Raw genomic sequence first — 18552 nt, forward strand, 5'->3', positions numbered from 1 at the left:
CTCCCCCTTAATCATAAATACTGCATACCATTGACTAGCAATAACATGTAGCAAATTATGGTTTGTTGATGCATCTTTGATACACTATATTAAAGGATATTGGCTACTTAAGAAAAATACGTATTTGACAGGTATTGCCTTAACTTCCTGTTTCGATGGGAAATACATCAACACAAGAAATAAAACCATGCACATTCCTCAGGGTCGTCAATCAAGGACTGGACTCTAAAAATGTGATGCACACTTGGCTCAGGTCTAAAGCATTTTGTTTACTGTTGCTCTGACATCTTTAGGTGTGGATGTTGGTACAGCAAAAATGGATGTATCTAGAGAGTATCTTCATTGGAGGTGATATTCGCTCTCAGCTACCCGAGGAAGCCAATAAATTTGACAATATTGACAAAATGTTCAAAAAGGTGAGTCCTGCAACAAGAAATATGTAAACAGTTTTTTGGAAAACTGTGAATTGTGGGAATATCATAGTTTTGAAGAACAACATGCTTTACATTGAAAAATGAATGTCAATCCATAATCCTGTGTTGGATATCATCAGATAATGACAGACACAGTGAAAGATCCTGGCATTAAGAGGTGCTGTCTAGTTCCAAATCGCCTGACTGACCTGCAAAACCTAAGCGATGGTTTAGAGCGCTGCCAGAAGAGTCTGAATGATTACCTTGATTCCAAGCGGAACGCTTTTCCACGCTTTTTCTTCATCTCTGATGATGAACTGCTCAGTATTCTTGGCAGCAGTGAGCCTACTTGTGTGCAGGAGCACATAATCAAGGTACTTTTGCAACATTTGTGTGTCAAGGAAAAGCATCACTTTTCTGAATGTTCTAATAGTTAGTTTACTTTGAAATTTCCTTTTGCCAACCATTTCTTCTAGTCATTCAGTTCTAGTCAAATCATTCATATTAAGTGAAAGTTTTCTTATTCAAAAAGTCTAGTCTCAAATCATAAGTTGCACAACAGAGCTTAAATCAATCATTGCATTGTCTCCTCATCTGCAGATGTATGATAATATAGCAGCTCTGCGTTTTGATACGGGGATAAATGGGGAAATGGTGGCAAGTGCTCTGGTGTCTGCGGAGGGAGAGGTGATGACGCTCAAGCAGCCTGTACCTGCAGAGGGCAGAGTGGAGGACTGGATGACAGGAGTGCTGCTGGAGATGAGGAGAACAAACAGACTAATCACCAAAGAGGCTATTTACTTCTACAGTCACCAGAAGACCAGGTAATGAAATAACTAGACTGCATCAAGCTGTCATGACCCAGTGCAATCCATTAAAACCCCTCAACAAAGTTGCTTCTATGATTAGTATTTGTGAGATTGTTTTTAGAGTGTTGAGCTAAATTAAATTGTATGCAATTAAAAATTTCTACAGGAATATACTTGATCACCTTGGGGTGGTTTTGTTGTTGATTAAACTAGTTCAGTCATTGACATCACCATTAACTTTTCTGTGGTCTTCCTGCCTGTCTGTCAGGGTGGACTGGATGCTTGACTACCAGGGCATGGTGGTGCTGGCAGCAAATCAAGTTTGGTGGACCTGGGAGGTGGAGGACGTATTCAAAAAGATAAATCACGGAGATAAGCAGGCATTGAAACAGTATGCAAAGAAAATGCACCAGCAGATCGATGACCTGGTGAAGCGCATCACACAACCTTTAAAGAAGAATGACAGACGAAAACTCAACACTGTTCTCATCATAGACGTCCATGCGAGGGACATTGTGGACAGTTTTGTCAGGGATAGGTAAGATGCAAATACTGTGCAGTCATTTATTTGTCTATATCTGATACCTCAAGAGTTTTAAAAAGAAAAATGTCTGTTTCAGTAAAAAATTCTAATATAGGGTTTAGTAGCGTTCACTGTTATTTAAAGGAACAGTTAACTTCCCTATTCTGTGAAACACAAAGATATTTTGATAGAGATATGAGGTGTCTTTGACCATACAATGCAAGTCAGTGGGGTCCAACACTTTCAAGCCCCAAAAAACACATAAAGGCAGCATAAAGATAATGCATTAAACTCTAAATAATGAGAGAATTATAATTTTTGTGTTAGCTATTCATTTTAGTAACATAGGAATGTTTTTATCACTGACACAATAAGCAAGGAAACAGTAAAGACTACTTTGTTCTGCAGTTCTGAAGTTTCCCTCCTAACACATACTTTTGTTGTGGGCAGTATCACAGATGCCCGGGAGTTTGAGTGGGAGAGTCAGTTAAGATTCTACTGGGTTAAAGAACCTGATGAGCTGTTTGTGCAGCAGTGCAGCGCTCAGTTCTCCTATGGCTATGAGTACATGGGATTGAACGGCCGGCTGGTCATCACTCCATTGACTGACCGTATCTATCTCACACTCACTCAGGTGCCCAGTTTATAAAGTTTCTGCCCTTAATAATCTATTCTGTTCATGTCTTGTTAATGTGTTATATGGTGTTCTCAGGCCTTGTCTATGTTCCTGGGTGGAGCACCAGCCGGGCCTGCAGGTACAGGGAAAACTGAATCCACTAAAGATCTGGCAAAGGCTTTGGGGCTGTTGTGTGTGGTCACTAACTGTGGAGAGGGCATGGACTACATGGTAAGAGACCTTAGACTCAAAAGTGTACTATAAGATTATTTGCTTTCCTAGGTTATATGAACATAGGCAAGAATGATGTCAATTCAGTTCAGTTTAACAAAATAATAACAATATAATTAACTGTATTTCAAAATGAGAACTTGGTTAATAACAAGAACAATATATTGGTCAATATCAGTTATTATCAGATTACATTTCATAACATATTTGTTTTTCTCAATCCCTCAGGCTGTGGGAAAGATTCTCTCTGGTTTAGCTCAGTGTGGAGCCTGGGGTTGCTTTGATGAGTTCAACCGCATTGATGCCTCAGTGTTGTCTGTCATCTCATCCCAGATCCAAACTATCCGAAACGCTCTCATGCTGCACCTCAAGAGATTTCATGTGAGTTTATTACACCATCCAAGTCTATTCAGTGGAATTATATTGCCACTTTTGTAGTCAAATACAGCACGAATATAGATATAAATATTTCAGGGTCTGAGTGCCTTGTGCATTTGTTTTGGTCAGTTTGAAGGTCAGGAGATCAATCTGGATAACCGCATTGGGATCTTCATCACAATGAACCCTGGTTATGCTGGCCGCACAGAACTCCCTGAGTCAGTGAAAGCTCTGTTCAGACCAGTGGTGGTCATCGTGCCTGACCTACAGCAGATCTGTGAGATCATGCTCTTCTCTGAGGGCTTCCTCATGGCTAAGGTGGGGACTCCTTGTATATGACAATTATTAATTGTTGAAATAATTAGTGCTATCAGTCGATTACATTTTTAATCCTGATTAATCGCATAATTTTTTGTAGATAATCGCGATTAATCAGATTTTGAAAGTGCTGAAATTTGACACTATATATACACTATCTATATATATATATATATATATATATATATATAAATTTTCCTGTCAAAATGCATTTATTTCCATCTTAGTAAAGAAAACAAAACAATTTGTAACAATATTATGCTTTATTAACATTTTCCAAACAAAGCCTTCCATAGTATAAAGATAGAAATGCACAAAAATAGCACCAATTGAAGTAACATTAAATGTTTCCCAAAGTCTAATTTGGAGGTTGACTAATTGAAAGAACTAGTCTCCCCATAGGTTGCATTTTTATTGCAGTGGGCATTAAATCTCTTAAACTCATCCTCCACAATATTAATCTGCCGGCAGACTGTGGCTATCCGCTTTGCTACATGAAATTGTGAAACCACGTTTATGATTCGCGTCAGGGCTTCAAGCACCGCTTTAAACTCCACATGAAAAGCGTTACAGACAAATACGTCTCATTCTGCATTTTGGTAATAGTTAAGACTTGTTGTGCTTCTTTGGTAATTAAAATGCACCTTACAAAGGCTGAAAAATACTTGATTTCTATCACAAGTTCCATCTGGGCTTGTTTTATACATCAAACAGTGTTAAGGTTTTCTTTTTTTTCCATTATTTTATCTCTGACATGAAAGCACTGTTGTGTGTGTGTTTGTGGTGTGTGCGTCAATGTAATGATTCCGGGCGGACACATTACAAAGGTTCTGCCCTTCCAACAAGTGTTTATGCTGGTTTATGCTGTATTAATGGTAAATGAGTTAATCGTGATTAGGAAAATTTAATCACATGCGTTAACGCATTAATTTTGACAGCTCTAAAAATAATACATCGTGATTAATCTCTTGATTTTATTAGATACCGCATTGAAACATTTAGTTTCTTGTAAAAGAAAGGAAACTAAATAAGTGTATGTGTTGGGTCTGACAGTTAGTCTGGACACTTTTAGCAGAATATATTTGCATATAGACACAAGACAGAGGTAGATTTCTGCAACATTTAAGAAAAAAATAACTGCCTAGTCACTTTTGTAGTCTGTATAGTGGTTTTTATCATAAATTCACAGACAAACATGAACATCTTGAGTCTAGACTCACTGTCCTCTGCCAGTAGTCCTCAGTAGTGCAACATTTTCAGCAAATGAAAGAGCCAGTTTTTATTGTGCTTGAATTGGCAGACTAAGGACAAACATTCAATTGCAACAGGAGAAAGAATTTACTGTTTTTTTTTTTTATTCCAGGTTTTGGCAAAGAAGATGACAGTGTTGTACAAACTAGCACGGGAGCAACTGTCTAAACAGTCTCACTATGACTTTGGACTTCGAGCATTGAAATCGGTGTTAGTGATGGCAGGGGAACTGAAGAGAGGGTCACCTGATCTTAGTGAGGTACTGATCATTCTGCATACTGCGAACAACACAACTGTCATCCTCCAAACTACCTCAATGAGCTACTGACAGTAACAAACACTTTCTTTCTCTCTCTGTTTCACCTTCCTTTCCTCCTTTTGCTAGGATGTTGTCCTGATGCGGGCTCTAAGAGATATGAACCTGCCCAAGTTTGTATTTGAGGATGTTCCTCTGTTCTTGGGCCTTATATCAGATCTGTTCCCTGGCCTTGACTGCCCACGTGTTCGTTACCCCAGCTTCAATGATGCTGTGGAGGCCACCCTGCAGGAGAACAAATACATTATGCTACCCAACCAGGTGACTCTTCCCTATAAAATTCGTCTGTGCAAAACAAAGTATTGGCTGCACCTAGCAGAGCCACCCAGTCCATTGTTCCACATATGAATCAAATACAAACGAGTTAATTGCATATTTTTGTATTTTACTTTAATCTATGTAAATCAGCTGATTAATACAGAATACTGAGTGTAATAATTCACAACTCATCTTTGAATGTAGGTGGATAAAGTGGTGCAAATGTATGAGACCATGATGACAAGACACACAACCATGATAGTTGGACCAACAGGGGGAGGGAAATCAGTGGTGATTAACACCCTCTGCCAGTCACAGACCAGGTTTCTGTCTACTCATAGCTGACAAAATATTAATATGGCAGCTGTATACAAGTTTTTAAACAGAATGTCTAGAAGTTCTGCTACATTTTCAGTTCTTTGCAAAACAGGCCCAAAAACATAACTGTTGAATGTGAATTATCTCTGTAGATTGGGCCTGCAGACCAAAACGTACTGCCTGAACCCTAAAGCGATGAGTGTGATTGAGCTGTACGGGATCCTGGACCCGGTCACACGAGATTGGACTGATGGGATACTGTCTAACATATTCCGTGACATCAACAAGCCCACAGACAAAAAAGAAAGGAGGTGAATATTATGGTTTTTGTATCCATGATTTTAGATATTGAAGAATTTTTTATTATAACTTGTAAGATTAACATTAAAGGGATAATTCTTCCAAAAATGTAAATTCTGTCTTCATTTACTCACCTTCATTTTTGTGACTTTCTTCTGTGGAGTACAAAAGGAGATGTTATGTGGAATGTTAGCCTCTGTCACCATTCACTTTCATTTTAAGGAAATGGCTAACTTACAACATTAAGAATTAAGATTTTTTTCAACATGAACTTAAAATTTGTTTACTCATACAATGCTTTGAATAATCTTAATTCCATGCTAAATCTAATTTATATCAAAGGCACTGTTTGATACTAATGAATGTAGACAGGAATCTACCATTAACTTCACCATGGATTCACAGGTACATACTGTTTGATGGAGATGTGGATGCTCTATGGGTGGAGAACATGAATTCAGTTATGGATGATAACAAGCTTCTCACGCTGGCTAATGGAGAGAGAATCCGTCTACAGAACCACTGTGCTCTTCTCTTTGAGGTATCATGTAAAGACCCAAACATGTCTAAGTATAAGAATTTAGTATAATTTTTCTATGTTTACAAACACAAAAGGTTTGTTTTAGGTTGGAGATCTGCAGTATGCCTCCCCTGCTACAGTTTCTCGTTGTGGAATGGTGTTTGTGGACCCCAAGAACCTTCGCTATGCTCCCTACTGGGAAAAGTGGGTCAACAGCAGACCCCCCACAGTAAGACTCAATTTTCTATGCTGCCTTTATCTGGGCCGCTGAAAATAACTAGTGTCAGTCTGTTAAAGGTGGCGAGGGAGGCTGAGCCTACCAAAAAAATGCATTATACATTACACTACATACAATTAATGACACATAAATAAAACAATAAAATGTACTGTTGTTTTAATATTTTTTTTAATAATGTGCATAACTCAGATGCATATAATAAATAAACCTTTATTTAAAATCCATAGGCGAGAATCACATCACAAAAGCTGGAGATTCACAGAGTTTCACAACCTAAATGTTAATTTAATGGGAAAATTGCCCTGCCGATGTTCACTCTAGTTTTCCCTCAACCACGATCACTTTCCTGCTTAGCCAGACTGGATTCAGTAGATAAATGTTTTTTTTTTTTTTTTTTTTTTTGGCTTACTCTGAGTTTGTGTAGGAGTTGGTGTTGTGCTGGGAGCCGGACGTTTGCTGGATTCCATCTCTAAGATAACGTTTCCTAGTGTTGCAGACTGTCTGTTGATGCGGAAGAGAAGCTATTTGTCATGATTCACCTGTCATCTGTCTCTAGTCTCCCTTTCACTACATTTCCCATAATTCACTGCCCTTATCACTACCAGCTGTTCCCTATTGTTCTCACCTGTGTTTCATTTACCTTGTTTATCCCTGTGTATATATTGCCCTGATGTCTGTTTTACCTTGGTCAGTTGATGTGTTTTCCCAGTTTATGTACCATTTCTTATCTTGGCTCACATTTGTTTTCCCAGTTCCTTATCTTGCCTTGTTTCAAGTGTTTACCCTGTTTTTGTAATTTGATTTATTTTCTATTCAATTTTAAGCTGCATCTAGATCCTGCGCTCGTGACTTTATTCAAACGTTACATTATTACTGAGGCAAGGCTCTCGGGAGCGCGCCCTAAACATCACATCCTTTGGATTTTCCCGGCAAAAGTGACCCGCTCCCTTCGCATGAAAATCAGTCTACAGGCCTTAATAGGCAACCTAGGAAGTCCATGAAGGGCTCATTTTTTAAGTTGCGTTACAAGCCGTTCACTCATTGTCAAAAAAAAGGCGAATATTGCATGAAAATTTTTACATATTGCACCTTTAACACTGTTTAATTATTTGTAATATGTACAAATAAATATCTGGTGCAGTCCTTTTAGTACAGATTAAAGTGCAAATGCTTCTCGTCCATGTTGGTTTTGTTTATATCAGAGTGCGCATGTGTAATTTATGCTGCATTCACGCAGTGTTGTGAATCTTGATTCGTTGATGAAAAAAAACAACAACTCTGCGACCAGAAAAATCTAAACAATTTGGCTAAAAGGATATCTAGAATCATTTATGGTATTTTGAAGTGCCCATGATTAACAATATTGTGCATGTTAATTACCGTGATATACTGTATTACCAATTACCATCACATGCCTACAATATACTGGATGTGATAGACATAATGATTAATGATAGAGCAGGTTTGCTCACTATTAATTTACACATACATTTAATCTTGGCTTTGCTGTGTCTACAGGAAAAGACAGATCTCAGCAAAGTGTTTGAGAAGTATGTACCAAGTGCCATTGATATGATAGTGGATGGTATAGTTGATGGCAAACAGACAGAGAAACTGAAGACTGTCATCCCACAAACTGATTTGAACATGGTGAGTCAGTCAGTAGAGACCTGAAGAAGAATCCAGCATAGGTTATATTGCATGTAGTGCAACCCTCTTTCTTTCTGTAGGTTATGCAGTTAACTGTGATGCTGGATTCTCTGCTAGAGAAAGAGGACTTCATTTCTGAAGAACTTGAGTGTTATTTCCTAGAGGCACTCTACTGTTCATTGGGGGCCTGTCTCCTGGACAAAGGCAGACAGAAGTTCGATGATTTTATTAAAAAGTTGTCTTCTCTGAACATTGTTCATGATGAGAAGGTACTTGCTGGCCCAGGAGAGATTCCCGGTGAGATGGCAATATTATAATGCATTGTTATTCAGTTAGACCCCATTTTGATCATTTTGCTTGCAGTATTGTCCATGAATTAATTAACTCTTCTCTATGTCTAGATAACTGAGATTGAACTTTTGTTTAATTATGCAGTTTATTTGCCGACTCTCTATGATTTCCACTTTGATGGGACCCAAAAGAAGTGGGTTCCCTGGAGCTCCATGGTCTCAAAATACGTTCATAACCCTGACATGAAATTCATCGACATCCTTGGTAAAGCAGCTGATTTTTTTGCTTTCACACCCTCCTGTGTTGTCCTCTCCTCTCTTCCACTCTTCTTTCTTGTTTTGTCCTCTCCAGCCTGCTCCCTTCTCTCCACTTATCTATTTGTTTTACTCCCCTGTTGAAAATAACATGCTTTTTGGTGTTGGTCCTCTGCATGGGATGCTGTTGGTGTCCAGGATAGCTTGGATTAACTATTTTTCTAAAAATGATAATTCTCTCATAATTTACAAACACATATAACTTTCTTCTGTGAAACACAAAAGTAGATGTTAAGCATAATGTGAGCCACAGTCACCATTCACTTTGATCTTTTAGAAAAAAGATACAATAAAAGTGAATGGTGACTGAAAAACATCTGCTTTTGTGTTCCACTGAAGAAAGAAAGTCATATGGGTTTGGGACAGCACGAGGGCATGAGTAGATGATGACAGAATTTTATTTTTGGGTGAACAATCCCTTTCACCAGTAAGCCTTCGTTGGTCAACCAACTTTATCTGAAAGTCCATGCTGGTTGACCAGCATTTTTTGATGTTGAACAACATGGGTATGCTGGTCCACCAGCTAGAACAGTACCAAACAGCATAAACCACCATGGACCATCATGAAAATTCATGCTGGTCTTAACTTTTTCAGCAGGGTCAGGATGCTTCACCAATAAAAGATTATTTTATCCATTGTTTTCTATCAGTTCCAACGGTAGACACCACTCGTGCTAACTGGCTTTTGGAACAGATGGTGAAGGTGAAAAGGCCAGTGGTGCTGGTTGGAGAGTCTGGCACCTCTAAAACAGCCACCATACAGAACTTCCTCAGTAATCTCAATACAGATACAACTGTACGTCCACTGCAGTGAACATCACACAAACTTTTTTTGTAAACACAATTTAAAATGTACTTCAGCAGACATTAACACAGAATAACCAGAATGCACCATTTTCCAGATAATGATGAGCATCAATTTCTCATCAAGAACAACATCCATGGACTTGCAAAGGACTCTGGAGGCAAGTGTTGAGAAGAGAACCAAGGACACGTTTGGTCCTCCAATGGGCAAAAGGCTCCTTGTCTTTATGGATGATCTCAACATGCCAAGGGTAAGACTGGATTTATAGGTCTGATCTGAAACAGAGGATTACCTGAAGTCTGGAAAATGTAGTTGTGTGCTGATGTGGCACAAAGTTTGGAAGTTCCACCTTATTGGTCCTCATGGGTTCATATTTGTTTGATCTTAGGTGGATGAGTATGGCACCCAGCAGCCTATAGCTCTCCTTAAGCTGCTGTTGGATAGGGGTGGCTTGTATGACAGAGGAAAGGAACTTAACTATAAGAGCATAAAGGACTTAGGCTTCATTGCAGCTATGGGGAAGGCAGGGGGTGGTAGGAATGAGGTGGATCCCCGATTTATCTCTCTATTCAGTGTGTTCAACATTCCCTTCCCTGAGGAGGAGTCCCTCTATCTCATCTACTCATCTATTCTTAAAGGACATACCAAGGTGCGAGAAGTAATACAGCTCACCATACAGTATCGGAACAAATTATATTTGGCGTCATAAAATCATACAAAAATCTGTCTTTTTTGAGATGAAAGATTTTAATTTGAATTACTACTTTTGTACTTTATAGCCTTTTGAGGAATGCATTCAAATTATCTGCGACAAGTTGACCTTTTGTACGCTGGAGTTGTACAAAACCATCATTAAAGACCTGCCACCAACACCCTCCAAGTTTCACTATATCTTTAACCTGAGAGATCTCTCCAGAGTCTACCATGGCCTGACACTGACCAATCCTGAAAGGTTAAGAGTTTCATAATTCGGATGAATTTGATTATAATAAGGACTGAAGCATTTATTTTTTTGTTTGAAAGAGCTTTAAAGCAAGACTCTATACAACTGTGCCTCAAAGTATAATCCTCATGCAGTGTTTGTCATGGCCAGTTTGTGTCATGTTTGTTTTGCTCTCACATAACCCCTGTTCTCACATTGTACCAGGTTTTTCACAGTCACCCAGTTTGTCCGTGTATGGAGGAATGAATGCTTAAGAGTCTTCCATGACAGACTTATTAATGAAACTGACAAAGTCCTGGTATGGCTTTTTTTTATTTATTTTTTAACTTTCAATATCTCCACATACTGTATGTTTAACAGAGAAAAATAAAAGAGTTTTGCACATTACAAAAGCCAATTATGGTCTTTATCTCAAATTATACACTTATTGTCTAATGGCATTTCTCTCATGGCTTTGCTTTCTACAGGTCCAGGGGCACATAAAGAATTTGATTGAAGAGCACTTCAGATCAGATCTCGATTCGGCCATGAGAGACCCCATTCTATTTGGAGATTACAGAACAGCTCTTAAGTCTGAACCGAGAGTCTATGAAGACATACTGGACTATGATGCGTCCAAAGCTCTGTTTCAGGTGCAGAGATGTCAAAATCTTCTAAACCAGAAAATCTTAAACATCTCTGAAAATGAACAGGCTTTTCAGTCTGCATCTTTTATTATTGATTATCACACTTTATTTTCTGCAATTTCAAACACTTTTAGGAGATCCTTGAGGAGTATAATGAAAACAAGACCAGAATGAACTTGGTGCTGTTTGATGATGCTCTTGAGCACCTGACTGTTGTTCATCGCATCATTAGAATGGACCGTGGTCATGCATTGCTGGTTGGCGTAGGTGGTTCAGGGAAACAGTCTCTTACAAAGCTGGCTGCCTTCACCGCAGGTTATGAGGTAATTCATCATCTTAAACTTACCATCTTTTCTTCATATATTTCGTATTTACCTATAAAATGAAGGAAGCATCAAAAGAGATAAAAGTGGGAAACAAAAAATATCTGAATGTTTTCAGGAAATAAGGTCTTTGAAAACATTCAGATGTTTCCCACTTTTATCTCTTTTGCTGCCTCCTTCATTTTTCTAAAATGCAAATGAAGGAATGTTAATGTTTTTTATGGTGTTATTATCATTTGCAGGTGTTTGAAATTTTACTTAGTAGAGGGTACTCAGAGACTAACTTTCGTGACGATCTGAAAACGCTGTACCTTAAATTAGGTATAGAGAATAAGAAAATGGTCTTTCTGTTCACCGATGCCCATGTGGCAGAGGAAGGTTTTCTGGAGCTCATCAACAACATGCTTACCTCAGGTATAAAAAGCAACTTTTAGGTTTAAAATCATTTTCAGTAATTAGCATACTTAGCGAGATAATATACAGATACAAATTAATTGTAATTTTCTTTGGCAATTTGACACGTGAAAGTGTCTTTTAGGAATGTTATGTATGAAATAAGATGCTAACAGCAATTGCTGTGTGTGTGTGTGTGTGTGTGTGTGTGTGTGGTCAGGCATGGTTCCAGCACTGTTTCCCGATGATGAGAAAGAGTTAGTCCTGAACCAGCTGCGAGATGAGGCCATGAAGATGGGCTCTGGACCTTCTAAAGAGAGCTTGTGGCAATACTTTGTCAACAAGAGTGCCAACAACTTGCACATAGTGCTGGCCATGTCGCCTGTAGGAGACACTCTCAGAACACGCTGTAGAAATTTCCCAGGTCCTTGAGCAGTACATCCAAAAAATGTCTTGTTAGGAGTCACTCCACCTTTCATTTTAGAGTTTCAAATGTTCTTTGATTTGATTTGGCATATGTGTGTGTTTGTGTGCTTTCATTAGGTTTGGTTAATAATACTGGCATTGACTGGTTCTCTCCATGGCCTCTTCAGGCTTTACATGCAGTGGCCAAGTCCTTCTTAGGTATCTCTTCACTTCTTGAAAATGTAAAGTTGTTTTTTAAAATATGGTCAGTGGGCATCATTCATGAAACACGAGCAGAACAAATTTTTGTGTAAATCGTTCGTAAAGCCGCTCTGACATAAATTCTTCGTATTTTCAAAATGTTAGTTGGTACAAACAAAATTTACACTTGCTTCCGACCATGTGTAAATCGTGCATAAGACATCGGAACATATTGTGTTCTTTCAATCAAAATGACATGACTACATTTTGATAGAAGTGAAATTAAATAAGTAATGAAAAAATATCTAATAATTAAATGAGTTAAATGAACCTAAAAAATAACAAAAATTAGTAAAAAAAACAAAAAACTTTTTAACTTAGCCTATACTTATTTAGAAACGTTTCTTTGCTGCTTGCATGTATTTTTTAAAGCAGTTTTTTCCTCAACTCTGCTTATCTTTTTTCCAGCAGAAGTGCTTGACATGGGGTGAAAGGTTCATGGAAAAACGAAGTTTGCGTTTGATTTTCTCAAAACAATCTAACGTGACAGGTTGGACAGTTTTTTTTTATTTTACATGAGCTCTATAAATTAGGTTTCATAATTTAATATAGGCATCAGCAAATCGCGTTCAGTTGATAACGTATGGTCAATGCTAATGCTGTTAAACCAATAAATAAACACATCGCAGGCAGGTACGTACACAATGCAAAAGGGAAGATTATAGAAAAAGCCCACACACTGTCGTATAATTTGCAAATCTGTAATATAGCGTTTCAGTTTAAGATCTTCTTCAGGCATTCTATTAATTTCTCTGAAGATTCTTCCAGTTACAAGTATATCACTGTTACCATCATGATTTACCCGAGAAGTTTCACAAATGATGCTGGCACTGCGAACTGAACCAGAGAACATAAATGGTGGTGGACATCCTCCAGTCTGTGTACTGAACATCTTTTACACTCATGTCTCATTTACACTCATTTTTATTGACTTCTTGAACTGTTTGATTCACAAAAGTGCCTCCAGTGACATCAAAACATGCGATGACAGTTAGTCCTCACTCTCTTTGAGATGCTATTGTGCTTGAAATCAAAATCTTATGATGTAAATGCATTTCATTCATAAAAATTATTTCATTACTGTTCCGCATAGATGTTAACATTATTTACTTGCGAGTTTGGTGCCTTCCTTATATGGCATTTTCATGGCCGTGGATTATGATAATTGCAAATGAACATGTACACGCCCAACATACACACATTTAACAAACAAATCTTGGCTGTACATAGTATTTGTGAATCCAGAGAAAAGTTTTCGTGAAGGTCCATTTTACGCGTAAATTTCTCCCAATTATTTCTCCCAGTTATTTCCGAAAGTTTCATGAATGAGGACCAGCAAGTGTATCCGTTGAATCAATTAACATTAGCTCATAATAGTTCATGGTAAAGTGTGTAATTTCTGTGCTACTAGGGCAACCAAATGTAATTGCAAAAATAATGACTTTTCAAGCAGGTTTTTTTTTAAACATTCCCTCTGTCTTCTATTGCCTGAACAAACAATAGTCCTGACTCCCGACCCAAACTCACATAATTGGTTAAGCTAATGTTGCTGTGTCGGGCTAGTTGAGATGCATAAACAAAGAGAGCAATGTATTAATAGTGCCATAGAGCCAAAGTGTGTACACTTTTCGGGGAAATCAACCAAAAAATGGCTTATAGTTGTCTAATCAGAAAAAATTACATACTTCACATTTAAGCTTAGAACATTTAGGAAGTTGATCTAAGCTTAGGATAATCATGATTTACTGTATACATACAGTGTTATTTCAATAATTTAATGGAATGCAAAGTCATTCATTATAGTTTAGGTGCCATGTCTTTTGTCAGGTGAGAGTCCCATGATCCCAGAGTGTCATGCAGAGGCAGTGATGGATCACGTGTGCAAGGTGCACAGCTCTGTAGGCGAGTATAGTAAACTGTTCCAACAGACACTTCGTCGCAGCAACTATGTAACCCCCAAAAACTACCTGGATTTCATTGGTACCTACTCCATGCTGCTGGAGGACAAAGATAATTACATCCTGGGTAAGAGCAGATTTTCTTGTGCTGTTTAGGGAAATTTGTGACTGCAATCTTGAATTAATGTACTGCATCTGTGTGCACACTCCAGCGCAATGTAAACGTCTAGAGGGGGGTTTGGATAAGCTGAAGGAGGCTAGTGGGCAGCTAGCTGAGCTCAACATTAAACTAGCTGAGCAGAAAGTGGTGCTGGCAGAGAAAACTTCAGCCTGTGAAATCCTTCTACAAGAGATCTGCTCTAATACTGCTGTCGGTTAGTACAAAATCACATCATATAAAAGCATTTCTGATCTAAATCTATGGGGTATTCAAACAATTCAAGTTCTCACAGACCGATTTGGAAAAATCGACAGATTTTTTTTTTTATTGATATCCCTGCTAAATACCAGCTTGGTACCAACTTGGTAGACCAGCAAATCTCAGCTGGTAAATCTGGTCGACCAGCATGGTCTTTCTATTGAATCTGGTTGACCAACCTGATGAGAAGCCTGGTGGCGACACCAGCACAGCAGCATCCCATGCTGAAGATCAGCGTGTAACATATGCTGGTTTTTGTAACAGGGATTTGTCACATATTAATTTAGATTTATTGAACAAAGACGAGATGGCAAACAGTTTCAAATGGATAGTAAACTCTTTCTCCTTTAGCGGAGGAGAAGAAAGCCCTGGCAGAGGAGAAGGCTAAAGAGATAGAGGAGCAGAATAAGGTAATAGTCGTGGAGAAGAAGGATGCTGAAAGCTCTCTAGCTGAGGCTCTTCCTGCTTTAGAGGCTGCACGGATCGCCCTACAAGACTTGGACAAATCTGATGTCACAGAAATCAGGTGGGCAATGTTCCTCTAGGCCATTGGTTCCCAAACTTTTTACAGTGGCGAACCCCTTCAAACATTCAATATGCTTTTGCATACCCCTTCTCTAACGCAAAGACAACATTCACACAAGGTATTTTGAATATATGTATATTTAACACAATATAATTTAGCTTTGTAAAGCAACTCCCTTATTGTATACATGTTATATTTGTACATGTTCTGAACATGATATTTTTTATCATATTGAATAAGTGGCTTGAGAAATTATTGAGATGGATGTGCTAGATATGACATAACTCCTCCCTCATCATGTTGCTGGAGCAGGACACAGTACCAGTGTCTTGATCAAATTAATCAGCCCGTGAAATCTAGTCCCCATCTGCATCATAGCGATTCCACTGCCTCATAGATTTTTTTAATGTGTACTCAATTCACTGCCTCTGTAGAAATCCTACAAAATCCTTTAATGATTTATGTTGATATAACTTTATAAATATGACTATGAAAGTTCTCTTGCTCACTTATGAAGGAGGAAGTGGGGGCCAGGTGAACAGTCCACGTGAGTCTTTTTTATTAATCACACTTATTAGTTGGATACACACACAGTCTCGCTTTTCAGCGTACATACAATCACACACAGAGTGTCGGCTTCGTGCATCACTCTCTCTCTCTCTTCCGGTGGTCTGGACTGCCCTTATATCTCTCTCCAGCTCTCACTGCAACACAAAACAACTGTTAGAGATAATTTCCTCCAGGTGTCAATCCTTACCGCTTTCCACTGAACGTTGCTCGACCACGCCCCCATCTCCACAATGACATTTAATTACTTTTAAATCATATATTACACATAATAGTATATAACCAAAACTATAGATTGTGAAAATAAACATTTATTGTTCTATGTGTTTTTCAGTTAGCTTACAATTTGCAAGCTATCCACTACAGAATTACTGAACCACAATATTGCAAAATATATTACATATTTACACATCTTACAATCTCTTATACACACCCGTAATTATGAAGGAACAGCTGTCAATAATATTTCTGTGCAGTCTAAATATGTGTGCTGAGCAGATTTGTGTAGCCTACATTTAAAAACCAACTTTCCTAAAACATGTCATTAATGCATGAAGGTTTAAAAAAAAAAAAAAAAAATATGTTAATTATTTATGTGAAGTCAGTCAAGTTATTTTCATATGTATAGTGCTTTTCACAGTTTCAAAGCCGTAGCGATAACTCGATAGGTTTTTGATCAGGCATTACAAACGATTACCCACTGGGGACACTATTTCATGGGCAGACTCATTTTCTCATGACAGCACTTTATAAGACCTGCCAGTATGCAAGAATAGCTGCTGGAACTGTTTCAGGATATAACAAATATTCGCATAATTGTTGGTACAGCATTGCCGGCTGACTTAAAGCATTGCATGGAAGTATCTGTGCAACTGCACGGCCAGCTCAAGGTGTTTTTTATGATAATTAAAAATGTCAGCCAGGTTGAGCTCATTTGCTTACAAAATAAAATTGTGCAACAATGGGAAAAAAACAGGGCTCTAGGGTGCGAGCAAATGTGAGTGAAAATTACTGCGCGTGAATGTGGAAAATTATTTTGCCCGCACCAGTGCTAGTGACATCTGACACTGTTCATCAAAACTTATAAACGCATGCCATCAGAATCAAAACTCCCTATGCATCTCACCTTTATATACAAATTATGTTTCAAACTGCGTTAAAAAAAACAACTAAACTAATATCGTTGACGACTATCAAGGCTAGTCTGGTAAAACAGCGAAGTATCAATTTTATCGATCACTTAGCTATGTCACCTAGCAGTGTGCTGGGCTGGTGAAAAGAATATACTCTCATCCCGAATGGTGCTCACTTATGCACGACACTTATGTAGATGCATTTTTTAAACCACAAAAGATAGGGTTATTTCATTGCATGCTATTATCTGACCTTTATGACACAACCATTTTGGTGTTTCTACACCAGAGGGCGCACAAAATAATTTTTTGCCTTTGAGAAATCTTGGTTTGAATGTTATTTTAGATTGAGATGAAATTAGAAGAATGTTAAATCTTTTTGTAAAACTTTGTTTGCATACCCCCATCATCACCTCACGTACCCCCAGGGATATTTGTACCCCAGTCTGGGCCCTAGCACTAAATCACGTACTGATGCATCCCAAGTCGAAGAATTTTTTGCTGACTCTTGTAAATCATATACTGCTTATGAATTAAATGCTCTTATAAAAATTTACACATGTGAATGGATGGTGTTTGCAGAGATGACCATTCCCACCCAGCTAAGACTGAATCTGTCTATCTGTATTTCAAATACTCATGCAATGAAATCAGATGCTGATTTTGTTGCATTGCACATTGTACAGCTTTACACTGATTTACGTGCATTGTACTGTAGGTTTTGTGTTTTAATGCCGTCTGTTGAAGACGGCTGTAAGTAGGAATTTGCGACCTAAACCTGTCCCTTTCGTTTGTTACATAAAGACCCCCAATAAATAAGAAAGCATTTTCCAGTTCTCTTTGTGCTTTGCTTTTTTTTTTTTACTGTGTTTTTAGGAAAAGGAAAATAACAAAATACCTTTGAATGACAGTGTATTCTTTTGCATCTTCTGTTTCATTACAGGCTGCTGTAGTGATCTGGCAACTTCTATGCTCTTCCCTTATGTATCTCTTCCACCCTCTTCTTCACTGTGTTATAGATCCTTCGCCAAGCCACCAAAACAAGTGCAGGTTGTGTGCGAGTGCATTCTGGTGATACGTGGCTATAAAGAAATCAACTGGAAGACGGCCAAGGGCATGATGTCAGAGGCCAACTTCCTGCGCTCACTTATGGAGATGGACTGTGACTCTATTAATGCCAGTCAAGTCAAGACAGTCAAAAGTAACTCACCATCCATGTAACGACAATAATTTAGTTTATAAATCAGGTTTTGTTAAAGTCCTTTTGATGTTGAATCGAGTTCCAAAATGCTGCAATTTGGGATCTCTATTATTAAAAGGGATAGTTCACCCAAAAATGAAAATTCTCTCATCATTTACTCACCTTCATGCCATCCCAATGTGTATGACTTTCTTTCTTCTGCTGAACACAAACAAAGATTTTTAGAATATCTCAGCTCTGTTGGTCCATACAATGCAAATGAATGGTGGCCAGAACTTTGAAAGTCCAAAAAGCATATAAAGGCAGCAT

At 38.2% G+C, this 18552-nt stretch overlaps 1 protein-coding gene across 1 annotated transcript in view; it reads left to right on the forward strand.

Annotated features, from left to right (window-relative positions):
* The window catches only part of dnah10 (dynein axonemal heavy chain 10), a 46982-nt gene that overhangs the window by 12876 nt on the left and 15554 nt on the right, over positions 1-18552 (forward strand). Inside the window, exons 27-57 of the mRNA XM_051658216.1 lie at positions 294-416; positions 554-787; positions 1014-1237; positions 1491-1760; positions 2196-2379; positions 2458-2592; positions 2821-2973; positions 3100-3288; positions 4652-4798; positions 4925-5116; positions 5318-5436; positions 5584-5742; positions 6137-6272; positions 6358-6480; positions 8008-8139; positions 8220-8436; positions 8575-8694; positions 9395-9540; positions 9647-9799; positions 9938-10198; positions 10329-10501; positions 10697-10790; positions 10960-11124; positions 11253-11441; positions 11684-11855; positions 12055-12258; positions 12378-12458; positions 14328-14525; positions 14611-14772; positions 15168-15342; positions 18062-18243. Of these exons, the coding sequence (XP_051514176.1) occupies positions 294-416; positions 554-787; positions 1014-1237; positions 1491-1760; positions 2196-2379; positions 2458-2592; positions 2821-2973; positions 3100-3288; positions 4652-4798; positions 4925-5116; positions 5318-5436; positions 5584-5742; positions 6137-6272; positions 6358-6480; positions 8008-8139; positions 8220-8436; positions 8575-8694; positions 9395-9540; positions 9647-9799; positions 9938-10198; positions 10329-10501; positions 10697-10790; positions 10960-11124; positions 11253-11441; positions 11684-11855; positions 12055-12258; positions 12378-12458; positions 14328-14525; positions 14611-14772; positions 15168-15342; positions 18062-18243 (5212 nt within the window). The remainder of the gene's footprint in view (positions 1-293; positions 417-553; positions 788-1013; positions 1238-1490; positions 1761-2195; positions 2380-2457; positions 2593-2820; positions 2974-3099; positions 3289-4651; positions 4799-4924; positions 5117-5317; positions 5437-5583; positions 5743-6136; positions 6273-6357; positions 6481-8007; positions 8140-8219; positions 8437-8574; positions 8695-9394; positions 9541-9646; positions 9800-9937; positions 10199-10328; positions 10502-10696; positions 10791-10959; positions 11125-11252; positions 11442-11683; positions 11856-12054; positions 12259-12377; positions 12459-14327; positions 14526-14610; positions 14773-15167; positions 15343-18061; positions 18244-18552) is intronic.

This window comes from Myxocyprinus asiaticus, chromosome 3 (genome assembly GCF_019703515.2).
Source record: "Myxocyprinus asiaticus isolate MX2 ecotype Aquarium Trade chromosome 3, UBuf_Myxa_2, whole genome shotgun sequence".
Taxonomy (NCBI): Eukaryota; Metazoa; Chordata; class Actinopteri; order Cypriniformes; family Catostomidae; genus Myxocyprinus; species Myxocyprinus asiaticus.